At 39.8% G+C, this 17,298-nt stretch overlaps 1 protein-coding gene across 1 annotated transcript in view; it reads right to left on the bottom strand.

Moving 5' to 3' along the window:
* PIWIL4 (piwi like RNA-mediated gene silencing 4) overlaps positions 1-13,060 on the bottom strand; it is a 37,181-nt gene extending 24,121 nt beyond the window's left edge. Inside the window, exons 1-6 of the mRNA XM_058545388.1 lie at positions 12,974-13,060; positions 11,729-11,813; positions 9,528-9,653; positions 7,140-7,354; positions 2,684-2,805; positions 951-1,031 (exon numbers count right to left, since the gene is read on the bottom strand). Coding sequence (XP_058401371.1) covers positions 951-1,031; positions 2,684-2,805; positions 7,140-7,354; positions 9,528-9,653; positions 11,729-11,813; positions 12,974-13,060 — 716 coding nt within the window. The remainder of the gene's footprint in view (positions 1-950; positions 1,032-2,683; positions 2,806-7,139; positions 7,355-9,527; positions 9,654-11,728; positions 11,814-12,973) is intronic.
* Between the last annotated feature and the right edge of the window lie 4,238 nt (positions 13,061-17,298).

A 17,298-nucleotide genomic window follows, 5' to 3' on the forward strand; every position in this document is an offset into this window, starting at 1 on the left:
TAGGATCAATATGGAGTGATCTGTTCCAGCATGAAAACATCTAGGTTCAGAAAAGCACATTGATTCAATGTGAAGACAGTGGATAGACTTAATAATGAGTCTATTACGAAATAATCTAAGTGATATCATGCACAGACATAGAAGAGAAACTGTAGCAGAGGCTACAGCTCCTTTCCACGTTTATGAATGTCACAGACTGAAGTCCTGAATAAGAAAAATTTACGGAAATAGCAGGAAAAAATAAATATTTTTTAAAAATCATTTCGGTTTATATTTTGTGGCCTCCATGCACCGTGATACTAAGCCAGCCTTCAGAACAAGCACATGCACTGAGCACCAACTCCAGCTCAGCACAACACTGGACTTACCAGAACTTCTAACCCAGGTAGAGAGAGAAGTGACAGGGATGAATAGGATGCTTTACATAGATCACTCTGACATACTTAATTAACATACAGAAACCTTACCATTTTTCCTCCACCTGGCAGAAAGCCAAACACCCTGCCCCATTTTCTATCTTTTATGCACCTTTCCCTTTGTTTACGTATCTGCCTTTGGGTTACCGGTTGCCTCTCTGTCTTTGGCTTGACCGCATATTTTGGAGAGCTGAGAAACCACCAGTTCAAGACATAGCTGCCCACTTTCCCTGAAGCATCTACTTCCCCTAAAGCAGAATAAGCTTTCATTATTACTCATCACACACAGAAAATTCAGTGTCTGAATTCCTTCTACTATTTATGATAATGATCTAGCATACTAACATGAGAAAACAGGCTGCTAGCTTTACGGTGACATTCACCATTCTATTAAAACACTTGAAAATTTAAAAAATCCATTATTTTTCATACCACAGAGTCTCTCAGGAGGCATAGTAGTATAATATTACATCATAAATTATGTTGCTCACATTGTAGCAATTTCAGAGTAACAGAAAACATAAATAAACCTACTTGTGCTGGGGAATTTCCACTGGCTCGGAAGGCTTATAGAAGTTCCGTCCAATTTGGTACATGGACAACTTTTTTAAGATCCTGCAAGTATACATTTTTTTAATCTTTGGTAAACATCAGTCAATGACAGTGTAATTCTAAGTTTGTACTCATGCTGAACATGATAAAAATATGCAGAAAGTATAGAACTCTCATTCTTACAGCACTAGAAGGTTTAGATACTAAATACACATATGAGTGTATATCTAAGAACTATCACTTCTTCATACTTGAGAATGATACAGCTGAAATTATTTTTATCTGACTGGATTCAACCACAATGATAAATATGTGGTCACTTACCAGTTATGACTGTGGTTCGAACATTCTGGTTAGTGTGGACGGGGTGAGGCAGGCCATGTCTGAAGGCTCTTCTGGCCTCTTCCCTATTTTGAGGTGAGGAGGCTGTTTCTAATAAGGCTACTCGAGCACCCCAGATCCTACCAAATAACATGCCTGCCTCCTCAGCAGCTAACCTGGTCACCTTTGGAAGTTGACACATCACTGATCTGAGGCTGTCCAGTGCATGGGGGAAACGTGAGAGTTTCGAGTCAGAAAACAGGGGTTCCAACTGCATGATTCTGGCTACCAAATGTCACTGAGCCTCAGTCTCCTTATCTGTAAAATGGGGATTTTAATAGTACCTTCCTCAGGGCGCTTGAGTGAGGATCAAGCAAGATCAGAGACAAGTGAAAAAGCTTTGTAACTGAAAAGCACCCTCCAAATGTTAGCTGACTGAAGAGTCCCCTCGAAGGAGGGCACATGTAAGACTGGCTTCTGAAGAGCATTATGCAACACTGAGTTGAGGCCCAGATATGATCTAAAGACACTCAGCAAGACGTCTGACCAGAATTAGGAAATCATGTATCTGTGTGGAGGAAGTTCCTTTATGAGCCCTACTCAGCAAAACCCCAAACTCCCCCGTCCTCATCCTCTCCAGAGGCCTCTGTTAAGTGAAGGGCTCGAATCCTAGGTTTTTTAACAGACCATCTTACTGATCCACACCAGTAGCATGGAAAACAGTGGTTCTCAAGCTTTCTTGTACCCATGTGTCTCCCGGGAAGCTTGCTAAAAACATAGATTTTCAGGCCCCACTTACGAAATTCTATCTACTGGGTCTAGTGAGGGGCTGGGGAATCTGCATTTTATCGATTTCCACCCAACCTCTCCCAGAGATGACTTTGAAGCAAACGATCCTCAGATCACTTTGATTTCCTTCTGCTCCCTCGGGTGCATATGCGCAAGGAAAGAGGGCTGTGGGCTGGGGGAGAGCAGGAAGCAGATGGCATCAGCCTTTACCCTTAAAATACAACAGCTAGGAGAAGAACAAATCCTTCGGTTCACTAGCCCAGACATACTCAACTTTTAAGTCTGGGAGTGGAGGGTGGGAGGGGGTACAGAAAAAGAAGAGAAGGAAAAAGGCACCCTCTCTGCTACCACTGAGATACCACAACCCTTGATTCCTTTGTCTCAACTCAAATAATACTGGATAACAATGACTGGTGCCAGTTAGAGGCTGTGATGGTCTGTGATGCACATTATTGCACAAGTACATGCAAGTACATGGAAAATTGCCCTAAAGATGACATTGTTTCTGGCACACTGCCTACAAAATGGTTGATAATGTTAATACCCAGGCTCATTGCTGAAAGGCATCATTAGCCTAAATTAAATTCACATTTAAGGCATCTTACTTTTTGAAGATGATACTGAAGACCTGGACGCACACGGGAGAACTTGCTGGCAGCTCCCTCGTCAGAGTGATGGTCATCTTTACAGTCTCACCTCTTTGAGTTTCACTTGACAATTCTGTGACCTGGGAAAAGAAGTACTTAATATGCACGCTACATATTATCTCCAAGTGTGCAAAATGTAGATATGATAAAGCCATCACAATTTAATATGCATTAACAAAAACAAAACTGCAGGTGTTAGTACGTGAGTAATAATCTAATCAACACATTATGTTTGGAGGGGATTTTTTCTCTGTGTCTTGCTAACACTAGAAAAGCAACACATCTCTCTACTCTCTAACTTCTTAACGGAGAATCAAAACCAGACTCAGTGTTCAAAGATTCAATCCAAAGAGAATTCCAGAGTAGTGGTTCTTGACTTTTTTGGGGGCGAGAAGGGGATGGGAGACAAATTGTTTTAGGAGTCTGATAAAAGTTATAGACATTCTCCCAAGAAAATTTCACATATGTTTATACCACAACGACACACAGAAGGTACCCATTTTCAGGGAGTTCATGGATGTCCAGAAGCCTATTAGTGGACTGTCCTGCCCATCCTGGGTTCATGGATTTCAGAGTACAGCCTCTCAAAAGTTTATTCATAAAACAGAAGAGCTGAGAAGAAGAGAGGAAGAAAGCAAAGGAGAAGGGAAAGTATATGTGGGGAGAGAGAGGAGAAAATGCTAGAAGTTTAAACAGATCAGAAATCTGATTTAATTAATTTTTGAAAGGTCCAGAGAAATCCCTAAGGTTCTTATAATCTGGAACAATGTTCTAACAATATAATGAATGCAAAAATAGCTGGTATAGCAAATTCTTGCTATACCAGCTGCCCAACTAAATTTAAAGCTCCTTAGACCAGACATGGCTTGGTACAGATTTTTGGAATAAATGAACAAATCAGTCAATAAAAATCAATGATCAAGGATTTTTCAAAAGGTAAGGAATTAGAAGAGGTCAGTTCATTAGCAAGCATTTATGTATTTTACCCCTTCTTTCTATAGTTAAATTGTAGCTTTAACCACTTTTAGGCTGAACCAAGAATGTAGAGCAGGAATGGCTCATTGCAGGGAAATGAAGAAAAAAGGGTCCTTTCACAGGGGATGAAATATTTCATTGAGGTGATTTCCAGCTTCAGATAAAATTGTGTAGAAGTCAGAAGTGGAGAGCTAGAGCAAGAGGTCCTCAACTTCTGGGAGAAGGCTAGCAGGCAGGAGACACAGGGGGCTCTCAAACTGCTGCAGGGATTTCAGGACAAAGGCTTAAGACAACAAAGGCTGTTGGAGTAGGGGGTCGGGGGTGCAAGCGGGCAGCACATGGTCCATGCTCAGACCTCTATGCAGGAACTGCATTCCTAACAGCCACCTAAGAGCAAACTCATCAGCGTCTCCTGCACCTCCCCACCAAACACCAACTCCTCCTCACTTCCCGTGCCTTCCTCAGACTGAGCTTTCAGTTCTCCTCCATCGACCAGCTAATCGGTTGGCAAGTGTCAGCACTTCTATGCCAGCAATGTCTCTATAATCTATTTCAGCTGTTCCAATACCATTATTTACCACAGAGCTTAAGAGCACGTGATTTGAAATTGGACAGACCCTGGCCCCTGCCTCCTGCAGCCTGTGTGATATGGAGCAAGTTACTTCAACTCTTGAAGACCATTCCCCATCTCTAAAGTGGGAGCGAGTTGTGAAGATTAAATGAGATAATTCAAGGATCTCATCCCTATCTGTAGCAGCACTTTGTTCAAGCCCTTTTGAAATCCTGCCCAGACTATTCCAGTGGCACTGTATTAATCTTTCCACTTTCTCCTGTCAACCACTCAACAGGATGTAATCAGAGTAACTGTAATTAAACCAGCTACCAAAGGCTTCAGTGGTTCTTGGAGGACAGTCCCTATTCCTCAGCAGGACACTTAAAGTTCTCCACCTTTGAAGCCACAACTTCCATTCATTCCTGGCTAAGCCGGAATGAGCAGAAGCTTCTAAAATATGCCCCTCACTCCCTATCCTTGTGCCTTTGCCCCTTCCAGTCCTTCTGTTTAGTAATCTCCCCTGACCCCATCGCCACCCCCTTCATTGATCTAAATGCTATCCAAGAAATGAATTATCACTCCCGCTGAAGTATCCTGCTGGGAAGGATCTTTCCTTTCATCAAGCTCTGTATGAAAACCTTGGGCAAGATACTTAACTTCTCTAAGGCCCCAGGGGTGATGAGAGAATTAAATGAGATCATGCATATAAAGACCCTGGCAGAATGAGTGCTCAACAAGTGTAATCTGGTAGGATAATAGTAGCAGTGGTGGTAGGTGGGACATAAAGTATAGATCTGCTCATCTCAAGAGAGATGTGCTGGGGCTAATCCAGAGGACAACCAAGCACAGCACCTAACACCTAGTAAGTGCTCAGTGAATGTTAGCATAATAAAACTACTAAGTACTATTATGGCACTTATTTCACTCTCCCTTGCGCTGCACAACTTCGGTTCTAAATTGAAATTTTTTTGATAACAAGAACCTTGTTTTATTTATCCTTGTCTCCTCCATGGTGGCATCATCCTGCCAGGTACCCAGTAGGCTCTTTATACCTGTAGAATGAATGCGTAAGAGTGGCAAATGGATGTGACCAGCGATAGTAATCCAGGTCATGGCCACAGATGCACAGATGGGGTCTGGAAGACAGAGGAAGGCCAGGAGGCAGCAGAACAGAACTTCTAGAGCTGCACTATTTACAAGTACAAGAAATAGTGGAAAACCTCTTTCAACTACGATAAGCAACCTGTGAAGTGTGTACGGGATGCATGGGAGTGCAGGACTAAGCCTGAGTCAACATTAAGACCAGAATAAAAAGGTGAGAATGGCAATATCTTCATTAGGACACTATTTCTTTTTACCATTTCTTTTTCACTGTCACTGGGTGACAGGTCATTCATATGTTAATAAGGAATAAGACAACACTATTCCATCTAGACCTAGCATCAACTGTGCCTGGGAAATGAAATCAACTGGCCTGATTTGTCACACCATGTTTTTACTATCTATTTACTTACCTGCCTCCTCATCAGATTCCAGCCCCAACAATAAGGTGTGTGGTACATACTACATGCTCATTTTGAATGAGAAGTGAGTAATATTAACTTATTCCTAGCATCTGTAGAGTACAACTTCACTTTGATTAGGTACAATTGAAGGAAGCTGGGCCATTCAAGGGAGGTACATCATAACAATTTCAATATATCAAAATTTCCAAATTGTTACTACAGATTTATGTACAAGAACAAGAGGATCTTAAATGATAACAATACACTTGAAATATATCATCTAAGCACGAGAGGCCATATTAGCATGCTATCAACATCTGGTCATAGGACAAAATACTGAGGGATCAATAAGGACTTAATAATCAATAAATGATCAATAAAAATGTGTCTAAATTTACAGATCCAGATTTTCCATGCCTTTAAATTTAATCCTGTAGTATAATTTTCAAGTTCCATATCCAGATGAAATAGTCACTCAAGTAGGGCCTATAAAGGTCTCATAAAAGGATAAAGTCCCCAAGAGTGTTCAGAAATGCATTTCTTGAGGAATTCACAGAGATTTATGTGGAGTCTAGAAATCTGCATTTATGCTATTGGTACCATCCTGTTCAAAATGTTGAACTAATGATTAAGCTTTCCAAGGGACAGGCATCAAGTTTTAATCCAATGCTCTGTTTTAATTTTTCATACAGAAACTGGTTCTTTTTTCCTTCTAGTAATTTTAATATTGCTTTAGAAGAAAGAATATGATAAAAACATCAATACCAATATCTTTATTTTAGGACTGAAAATGTTGAAGGTGTAAAAAAATGGATAAAGGAATATGAATCATGAAATTGCCATATTCAATGGCCACACCACTAAAAAATATCCTTAAGACTGATATCAATAACTCATATTTCATATAGTGGAACAGCTCATAAAAGAAATGACAGTTTCAGAGTCAGAGACTGAGGTAAAGTTACTTGTACACTCAGGCACAATTGTGCAGGGGCAAGAAAAGGAGAGTAAATTTAAAGCTTTGAAGTCACAGGCTAAATGGTGTTCCTTAATGTCTTGCCTATTTTGGGAAAAGTTTAAAAAGGATGTCTATTTCAAGGACATTTTGCCTAAAAAAAAATAGTAGTTGAAAAAGTAGTGTTTGTACTACAGCTCTTATTTTTAAAATGCCAGACCATCAGCTTCTTAATTAAGAAATCAATACTGATGAGGTCTTAATTAGGAAGTCTTTTTTCTCTCGGGCATGAGAACGTGAAAGAGGACAAGAATGAGAGAAACGCTTATTCCAACTGTCGTGAAAATCAGCTAACTTCTTAAATATATATGGATGAGTATAAATATATGCATATATGTGTGCATATAAAAATTAACCATACTATACCTTTTCTTCTAGCTTTTGTGAGAGAAAAAGGATGACACCATCGAATGCTTTTGCTTTGTTGGAAAGTTCCCTATGACTATAAAGCAAAGCAATTCTCAGCCTTCGAGATTCTAAATCTGGAATATATGTCACATGATACTGGTACAGCTGCCAGTCCTGGGGCAAATCTAAATTAAAGAGATTTGTGGCCAGCTTCACAGGTATTCCACTGGAACCTGAAGAGGACAAATAAAAAACATTTTTTTAACCAAAAAAAAAACTCCACACCACGTCCATATTAATCACGTCATTTAAAAAATTTATTTGCATAGGCATAGTTGTTGCTGTAAAGCAAGGATTGTTGTTCAGTGACAAAAGACTCTAATAACCCTCAGCCGGATAACTTTATGGAGTCCTGTAAACACATGTTGGGAGTTAAAAAGAAATCATATGTAAAGCAGGCCTCATAAGAACATAAGCACAGACACTGACATTCTTGTCCCTGGGAGAAAAGAAGCATCTGAATTCAACTACCCTAGGACTCCTTCCAAAGTGTGCCTTCCAGCTCTGCTTCCGTGCAATTCAAATCAGCTCGAGTAATATTTTCAGAAGCTGCTCTGAAATCATATTGCTCTCAGATTATGAAGAAACTAGTTCTTACTATGAATCACAACCCCTAACCTCTTAGAAATCCAGACAATCAAAAGTTAACCATACTTTTGAAAATTCTGAAACAGTTCAGTGGTGAGACCGTTCTACAAGTCCCAGAGAAGGCCCTCAGAGACTGAGCGGAGGACTGGGAAGAGAGGAATAAATTACCCATCTTTCCTGTGTGAAAACAGACAGGGTCTCCTGGCTTCTTCTTCTTCTTTTTTTTTTTTATGAGGAAGATTGGCCCTGAGCTAACATCTGCCAATCCTCCTCTTTTTGCTGAGGAAGACTGGCCCTGGGCTAACATCCATGCCCATCTTCCTCCACTTTATATGGAATGCTGCCACAGCATGGCTTGACAAGCAGTGCGTCCGTGTGCGCCTGGGATCCGAACCGGCGAACCCCAGGCCGCCACATCGGAGCGTGTGCACTTAACCGCTTGCACCACCGGGCCAGCCCCACCTGGCTTCTATTTTTTGCAGGCACATGGAGACCATGTGTGCTTCCAGGAATTCCATTCTCTACAGAATTTTTTATTCATCTCTTCAAAGTCTAACTCAGACTTTCAGAGATGGCCACAATGTAGGTGGTCAGCACTCAAGATGGCATAAGTGCCCTCCAGGACAGAATCTAGGAGGGCACAAAGGAAGTACCTTTCACCTCTCTTTGTAGGACTCATCCAGTGTTTGTCGTACAGAAAAGAATTATATCAAATAGGCACTAATTTGCTTTTTTCACGGAGGAAGTGGAAACATGAGCCCCGGAGGTGCTGAGGAAGAAAAAGTATCATGTGTGCCTTAGTATTTCCCCAGCTTTGATCTTTGGTATACACATGGTAGGAGCAAGGAATCAATGTGCTATTTTAATTAAAGAAAAGCTTTCTTTTGTTCTTCCAGATCCTGAGGAAATGGCAACGTAGTTTAGCTGCTCATATTAACGGACAAAGAGAAGTCATCCTAGAATGTCAGAGCTGGCAATACCCTTCGAGATCATCTACACTAGTGTTTTCAAACTGTAGTCATGATCCATTAGTGCTGCAGGTATGAAAGTAAGTGAGGTGAACCATCATGTTTCATGAAAAGACTAGAATACATCAGAATGCACAGGAGTACCTTGCCCAAGTAAGGGCAAGCATTGTTTCATGAAACTTTGTTTCAATTATCCTTGGGTAGTATGTGTACGCTGTATAACAATATTTCTATTTCTTACTTTGCTGGTTTTTAAAAGTTTGAAAAAGATTGATCTGCATCAGTGAGTCTTAACTTCTGGGAGGGTGTCACAAAGCCTTTTGAGAATCCAATGAAAACAACAGACCTACTTCCCTGAAAATGTGTATGTCCACAATTCTGGGTGCAATTTCAGGGATGAGCCTGGAATTTGGGTAAAGAATTCCTGAAATAGGCCATATCTTTCTTTTTATAGCTGAAACTAGAAAGGTTACTATTCCCCATATAGGAAAAGGGTTGGGAAAGAGACAAAGCACCTTTTTTGACCCCTACCCCAGGTGTAAAGAGAAATGTTTTCAACAAGTGAAATGTAGTTTTAAAGAAAATGTTATTATCTCTATTAATAAAAGAGAGAATTAAGGTTAAAATATCTAGTGTCTAGATAATGCCTTGAACATAGCAGTCAGACCATACTGACCATAGATGGTCAACAAATATCTTTTAAGATAATATATGAACTTGTTTGTTTTAGATGTAGGAATTAAAGCTTTTGAGGCAACATTAAAAAGTAAGTAACGTGAAGACTGGGTACCTGTTTTGCAATCTTTCACATGGGCCAATTTCTCTCTAGTATAGACAGCCAAATCCATGAAGTCCTGTCTGATTTTCCCACCTCTTTCCATGAAGGTACTTCCAGCATCACCAGAGGATATGCCATCTTCAGCTAAAATATGAAGAGAACACCATAATGTCTCATATTTCATTATAGTCATATTGTTTACAGCTACTATGTCAAAAACGCATCTAGAAGCATAACTCTGATTTTTGTGGTCTTAATAAAACTGGCCCACATTGCTGAAAACAATCATGACTATATAGCAGTCTTCAGCCTAAAAACTGAAAACTGTGGAGGAAACATGGCACGTTTTGTTAGAAATAACAGACTCTGAGTTAGTCCTACCTCTTCAAATATTTTAGATTGTTCTGATTCTCCCCTCGGCTAAGGAGAAAGCTCTATCTCCCTATGTCCCGCTCCACACCCATTTACGGAAGGTAGCTCTCCCTCCTTCAGCTCTTGTGTAACACTCTGAAGAGTTACAAACTAAGATTGTCACACCAACTTCTGCACAGATTGGGGCTGAATTCTCTCATCTTTCCTAATCACAAGAAGAGAAATGCCCAGAACACTGCCATCAGTTTGTATGCTAGATCATTCCCCGGAGAAAGAAAGCAAGCGTTTTACTTTGGAGAATATCACTTACTGTTAGGTTCTAGAAAGTACGAAATTAAAAATAAAAGTTTCCAAATGAATATTTTCTGTTCAAACGAGTACAAAGAGACGTTGATTTTTTGGATACAACTTTGGCACTTTGAAGATAATGTGAAAATATAAAAATACAGAATACTACTACAAAGTAATATGACTAATAATATCATGAACCTCCAGGACTCCGACTCGACCACTGTCCTCGGTACAGTCACTGCATGCAACTACCCGAAATGGCACTACCACTTGCTCAAAACTGCCCTCTGTATCTTTCTCAGTGGAGTCTGAATCCCCCAGCAAAATCACAAAATTTATTTAATTTTTAAAAATTCAATTATCCTCACAAGATTATTCATAACATTCACCGCTCTTGGTTTCAAAAGATGTTTGGTGGTTTCTAAAAATTGAATCTACCATAGAATGGTAGTTGCCAGGGACTAGGGGGAGGGGGGTAGGGGGAGTTATGGTTTAACGAGTACGAAGTTTCAGTTCTGCAAGATGAAAAAAGTTCTAGAGATGGAGGGCGATGATGGTTGCACAACAATGTGAACGTTCTTAATGACACTGGATTGTAAACTTAAAAACGGTTAAAATGGTAAACTTTATGTTATGCATATTTCACAATTTTAAAAAATAAGTAAAAATTCAATCTATCCTCAAAGGATGAAGGGTTTCCATTACTTGCTAGTGACTAGAATGTGCAGCAAATGTGGAAAGAAATTCCCAAAGAGAAGTTAGGATAACATTTGAATGGTGGCAGTAGTGCTGGAATTATAAGACGATACATTTCTACTGTTCAAGCCACGCCGTCTATGGTACTTTGTCACAGCAACCCTAGCAAACTCGTGCACTGGGCATGCCAACTAGCACTCTGTGATAGTAGCTACCTGCAGAAGCATGTTGACAAGTATTCTGAGGCCAAATCTGGATTTGCAGGGAAAAGAACTACCATCAAATGGTAATGTCTACCACGGACGGGAAAGGAAGGAGAGAGAAGTGGCAGCAGGTGTGCCAGATTTCCACCATCCCTGCAAGGCAATGGTACTGCCATTTATATGTCATAAAGAGTCTTAAAATATTTTTTCAAAATTATTCAGTGAACAGAAAGAATCAGAAACACTGGCTTCTCCTTTTTTTTTTTTTTTTTATTGATGTTTTAATGGTTTCTAACATTGTGAAATTTTGGGTTGTATATTTTTGTTTGTCCATCACCATATATATGACTCCCTTCACCCCTTGTTCCCACCCCCCACCCCCCACCCCCACTGCCCCTGGTAACCACAGTCCAGTTTTCTCTGTCCATGAGAAACACTGGCTTCTTAATGTCTGTGGATTCCCAACTGCCAAGCACGATAAGGAAATTCAGTGGCAGGCTCTGCGTTTGGGAGTCCCAAAGAAACACAACAAACACACGGGGATCCTTCAAGAAAAGGAAAATGGGATGCTCAAGAAGTCACATAAGGCTTAGTAGAGTCCCTCCTGTTCCATTCAGATGGAATGGAACTGAACAGAACAGACTGAGTTGCACTTACATTCCTGTGAAATCCTGCTTGTTCCCATAAAACCACTGCCAGAGGATGCTTCATTGTTACTAAGATCAAAAGATGTAGGCTAAAATGGGAAAAAAAATTTTGGTTAAATTTAAGACGTCGTCATAAATCAAAAGGTTATCACAAAATAAGAACCGTGACATGTCCTAAGTCATTAGATTACCATGAGCTAATGTTAACAGGTAAAACACTTAAGAGATGATGAGAAGAGATTGCCCATCCTAGTAAAAAGCATAAGGATAAGCTAGTTTTCCCCATTCATCAAACTTTGATTTTAGTACCAACTGTGAGCCAGATACAGCTTTAGCCCCTGGAGGTGTAAAGAGGCAGAGATGTGATCCTTGTACTCAGGGAGCTCATCAGAGAGAAGGTGGTACAGATGAGCCTGGACCTCATGCTTCCACAGCCCACAGACATGGGGCCTCCAATGTGAACATGTCTGTAGCAAGGAAATAAATTGAGCCCAGAGGACCTGGGTCACCAGCTCAGATGATGACTCTCCTGAATAAACTGGTCCAAAATTAGTTCACATACTAGTTGAAGGAAACCATTAATATTTTCTCTTTTCACAGTAACTATTTCTCTTTATTCAAGATGGAATATATCTTGGCCTGCTAAAAAATAGATGAGGTCAAGAGAAGACCTCTTCATGAGAGTAAAGGTATAAAGACCACAGACTACTTGCTTGAGTACTTTTGGTCTAAGAGATTGCTCCACCCACTAAGAGTACATAACTTCACCCAAAAGTTGTCGATTTGCTGGTCAATTCAATCTAGTTGCCTGAGCCTGGCAAGGAGCCCTACCCACAGTGGTTGCTCAAGAATCAGTGGCTGAATCTCAACCACAGCTGTGTTTGAAATTATTTATTTTTCTATATTAATTAGCGAGGCGAACCATATTAGATTGTCTGCTATATAACGGTACTATTAAGGTACAGTAATTTTTATCAGGAGACTTAAAACCGAACCAAGTAATTCAAACTCAGAAAGTAGAAAAGAATGACACTTGCCTCCAATTTTCAGTCCTCTTTATGGTCAAAATATCTACAATAATAACTTAAGGGAAAAATGTGAGAAACGCTGGAAAGACTCAAAGTTGATAGAGAAGATAACCCACTACTTCCTAGCAGAGAGGAAGAGATACATGCACAGGAGGACGGTGTCCAAGAAGGAGACAAAGGTAGGAGAGAGCGAGACAAGGTCAGCTAAGCGTTCTACGCACCCGCGGCGAGGCCTGGGTGCGCCCCACTTCCGCGGCGCTGGGGCTGCGGGCGATGCCTCGTGCCCTCACGCGGGCCCGTCCACTCATGTTCCCGAGGAGCCCAGAGTCACTTGAAAGGCAGCAAAGTGTCAATTAGGATGTTTCTGCTTTGGCAGCCAGATGGGAGGCAGTGGAGGACGTGGATCTCTGACTCCCCGGCTGGAAACGCAGCCGAGGCTCACGCGTGGGTGGAGACGGCGCGCACAGCCCGCGGGGTTCCGGCGGGGGTGGGGCGAGGGGCAGTTTGGGGGCCGGGAGGGGGCCGGGAGGGAGGAGGAAGGGCAGGGGCCCAGATTCCCTTTTCTTTCCATCACCCTCGCCTCCCTCCCCCAATTTGGCATTATCCTGCTGTCTGGTTTTTCCCCATCATCTGTGTGTAAGGCTGCATCACACTGTTAGTTTTCTCAGTTTGTCTTTTCCGCTCTCTGGCGTAGGTAAGCACCTCTTCTTATGTGTCATAGCTACGGAGTTTTCCATTCTGTGAGTTGTCCATTTACAACCGTTGCCATTTTTATAATTTGGTTTCTAATGTTTTTCTTTGTGATTTGGAAGAAATTTTCTTTTTTTTGTTTTTTTTTTTTAACATTTTGAATATCTACTATCGATCTATCACTTATTGATTTTGACTATAAAGTCTTTTATGTAACCAAAATCTTTAATTTTGATGTAGTCAAATGTACCAATTTTTAATTTTATAGTTTGTACTTGTTGAAAGAAAATTTTTGCTGCCCTAAGTTTACAAGGACATTATATGCCATTTTCTCTTGACTTTATAAATTTACTGTTCACATTAAATATCTTGTATCCTTCAGGAGTTCATGTATATATATTTGAACATATATATGTATTTGAACATATATATATATGTGATGCGAGGAGAGATCTAACTTTATCTCCAAAGTGAGCCATTTTCCCCTAACATCATCTATTAAACAGTGTATACTTTATGTAATGGTTTGTGAAGCCACCTCCAGCAAATGACAAATTCCCTTATAGTATACCTAGATCTGGTTCTGTGCCCTCCATTTCTATTCTGCTTATCTATATTTGCTCTGCACCAGTACTTTACCACTTTTTATTATTATTTCTTTATAGTATTCATAAAATATAGGAGGGAAGTCTTTACTCTTTGAAATTTCTTCAATTGATTTATTTCTTCACAAACTGTATTCCTCCGTATAAATATTTTAAAAAGTTTGACAAACTTCTTTAAAAATCTTGCTTAATTTTTAATTGGCATTGTATGGAATATATAAATTAATCTGGAAAGAACTGTCATCCTTACAATGTTAGATTTCTCTATTGATTCAAATTTCTCTTTATGTCCTTTAATAACATTTAAATTTTTTTCATAGAAGTCTTGTGTATTGTTTAATTTCTGGAAATTTTGTAGTTTTTGTTACTATTATGAACTGTATCTTGCTTTCACTATATTTCCTAGTCAGTTACGATTAGTACAGACACATGATACTGATTTTTGTAAGTTGATATTGTTTATCAAGTTTACTGAACTCCTTAGGTCTTATAATTTGTCTTTTGATTTCGCTGAGTTTACATGTAGATGATCTTATCATCTACAAATAATAATTTTATCTCATCCTTCTTATTCTTATTTCTTTTTCTTATTATGTTGGTTAGGTTTTCCTGTACAATGTTGAAAGTACTGTAATAGCTAGCATTCTTGTCTGATTTTAAGGAGACTATCTCTGAAATGTCTCCATTTTGTTTAATATAGGCTGTAAATATCTGGTTTATAGTCTTTATCATTTTAAGGAAGCTCCCCTCTTTTGTTCCTAGTTTTCGAAGATTATTTTAGTTATAAATATGTGTAGGACTTTATTAAAGACTGCTGTGGATCTATCGAAAAGTTTGTGCAGAGCTTATAAGGGCACATGTACAGACTGTTCATCAGTTATTTGGGATGGCAGCCTACGTGTCCATCAGAAGGGGCAATAGGTAGATAAAAGGTGGTAGATGCTTAGAGTGGAATATTGGCCAACAGTAAAGAACAATCACCTAGAGATACATTCAGCAGCATGAATAGCTCTTAAACATATTGTGTTGAATGAAGAAAAAGCAAGAAAAGCTTGAGATCTATACAATGGCAGAATATCACATACGTTAATTTTTAAAACAGTAGGGACACATGTATATGGATATGTACTAATTTTTTTCAAGTAAACATGTATATCCAAGGACACCCAACAGACACAATAAATTAGTACTTATATAAGGGAGAAGAATAAGAGTGGGAGTGGGAGAAGTGAAAGGGAAAGCAAAATATAAGACTATAGAACTTACAGATTCATGAGAATCATGTACAATGAATTGAAGAATATGATTCATTCAACTTTCTGTACTTGAGGCACTAAAATTAAATAAATATAATAGCTAATGCTTATTGTATACCTACAGTAGCCCTAGCTTTGTGGAAAACATTATTGGCCTCATTTTGTAGATGAAGAAATTATTTATTTATTTATTTATTTAATTTATTTATTTTGTGAGGAAGATCAGCCCTGAGCTAACATCCATGCTAATCTTCCTCTTTTTGCTGAGGAAGACCGGCTCTGAGCTAACATCTACTGCCAATCCTCCTCCTTTTTTTTCCCCCAAAGCCCCAGTAGATATTTGTATGTCATAGTTGCACATCCTTCTAGTTGCTGTATGTGGGACACGGCCTCAGCATGGCCGGAGAAGCGGTGCGTCGGTGCACGCCCGGGATCCGAACCTGGGCCGCCAGTAGCAGAGCGCGCGCACTTAACTGCTGAGCCACGGGGCCAGCCCTATAGATGAGGAAATTAAAGCTTAGGAAACTTAAGTGACTTGCCCAAGGTGCCACAGCTTGTGTGGCAGAGCTGGGATTTCAACTTAGTTCTGATTATCTGAGCCCACACCGTATCCACTTATCTCCTATTCCCCCACTCCAAGAAAGTGATCTGCATTACTTTAGATACAGCCCTTACTAGAGGAAAAAGCCCAAATCCTTTATAATTTGCCATGCTCTGCCTTCTTTTTATTTCCCGTCAGAATACTCTTTTATCAGGTTCTCTTGGGAAACCATTAATCCTGAGGGCTGGCAAGTACAAGAGGTAATGATGGCCTTGGGTAGAGATGGCCAGTCTTGGACGTGGCTCAGTGGAGCCACTGTAAGGAATTATACATTTCTTTGAAAATGAATGAGTGTGAAGTTGTGAATGATCATAAGCTGCAATGTCAAAAAGGAAGGCAGGTGGAAAGCAGAATCTGGACAAGGAATCTACTTTTGAAAATCTATCCTTTGTTTCTGAACTTAAGAGTAATCTTTATCCCATGTTTTCCAAATTTACCACCTCCTGGTAAATTTGACTTGTTTTGATGTGACAGCACTACAGAGTGACAAGAAAGGCTGAGAATGCACATATGTGACTTTGAACAGTTAAATCCTTCCCATTTTCCAAATACTGACTCATTATAAAATCAGAAGTATCAATTATTTCCAATCATTATTGGCATTTTTCAACTCTTTATCATGATTACTATAATAACTGACATACAAATCAGTCACATTGTGCTCTCCACAATGAGTTTTAAAGGCACTTACGTTTTCCCTGTATAGGGAGACAGTACAGCATGGTTACATGGGCTTTAGAATCAGACAGACTGTAGGTTATATCCCAACTCCGTCACCTACTAGCTCTCTCCTTCCAGAAAATGTAGTCTCAGTTTCTTCAACTGTAAAATGGGGATAAAGATATGCCAGGATTTCTCAATCTTGGCACTATTTACATTTTGGGCCAGATAATTCGCTATTGTGGAAGGGTGTCCTATGCATTATAAGATGTTTAGCAGTATCCCTGGCCTCTACTCACTAGATGCCAGTTATCACCTCTAATTGAGAGAACCAAAACTGTCTTTAGACACTGCCAAATGTCTCTTGGAGGGTAAATCGCCTAAGATTCAGAAGCACTGAGATATGGCCACCTCCCAGGGTTGTTTTGAGGACTAAAGGAAATAATAATGATGATGACGCTTAGTGAAGTGTTTGGCATGTAATAAAAATTGGATAATTTGTTATTATTATTGTAAGAATGTGTGATGGACAAATTTTACAAAAATAGATTTAATACAGTTTTGGTTGTATTTTGTACTTTCAAACTTGTGTCAAATCACTTCCTGTTCACTTAGCAGCTTACAATGTTACTAGTCATAGACAACTCTTGTCTTCTAAGGTCCTTCACATTTTCCTCGGACCATCTTTTAACTCGGGCCATTGCTGTGGCGATCAGCTGCACATGGGTAACCTC

This window comes from Diceros bicornis, chromosome 7 (genome assembly GCF_020826845.1).
Source record: "Diceros bicornis minor isolate mBicDic1 chromosome 7, mDicBic1.mat.cur, whole genome shotgun sequence".
NCBI lineage: Eukaryota > Metazoa > Chordata > Mammalia > Perissodactyla > Rhinocerotidae > Diceros > Diceros bicornis.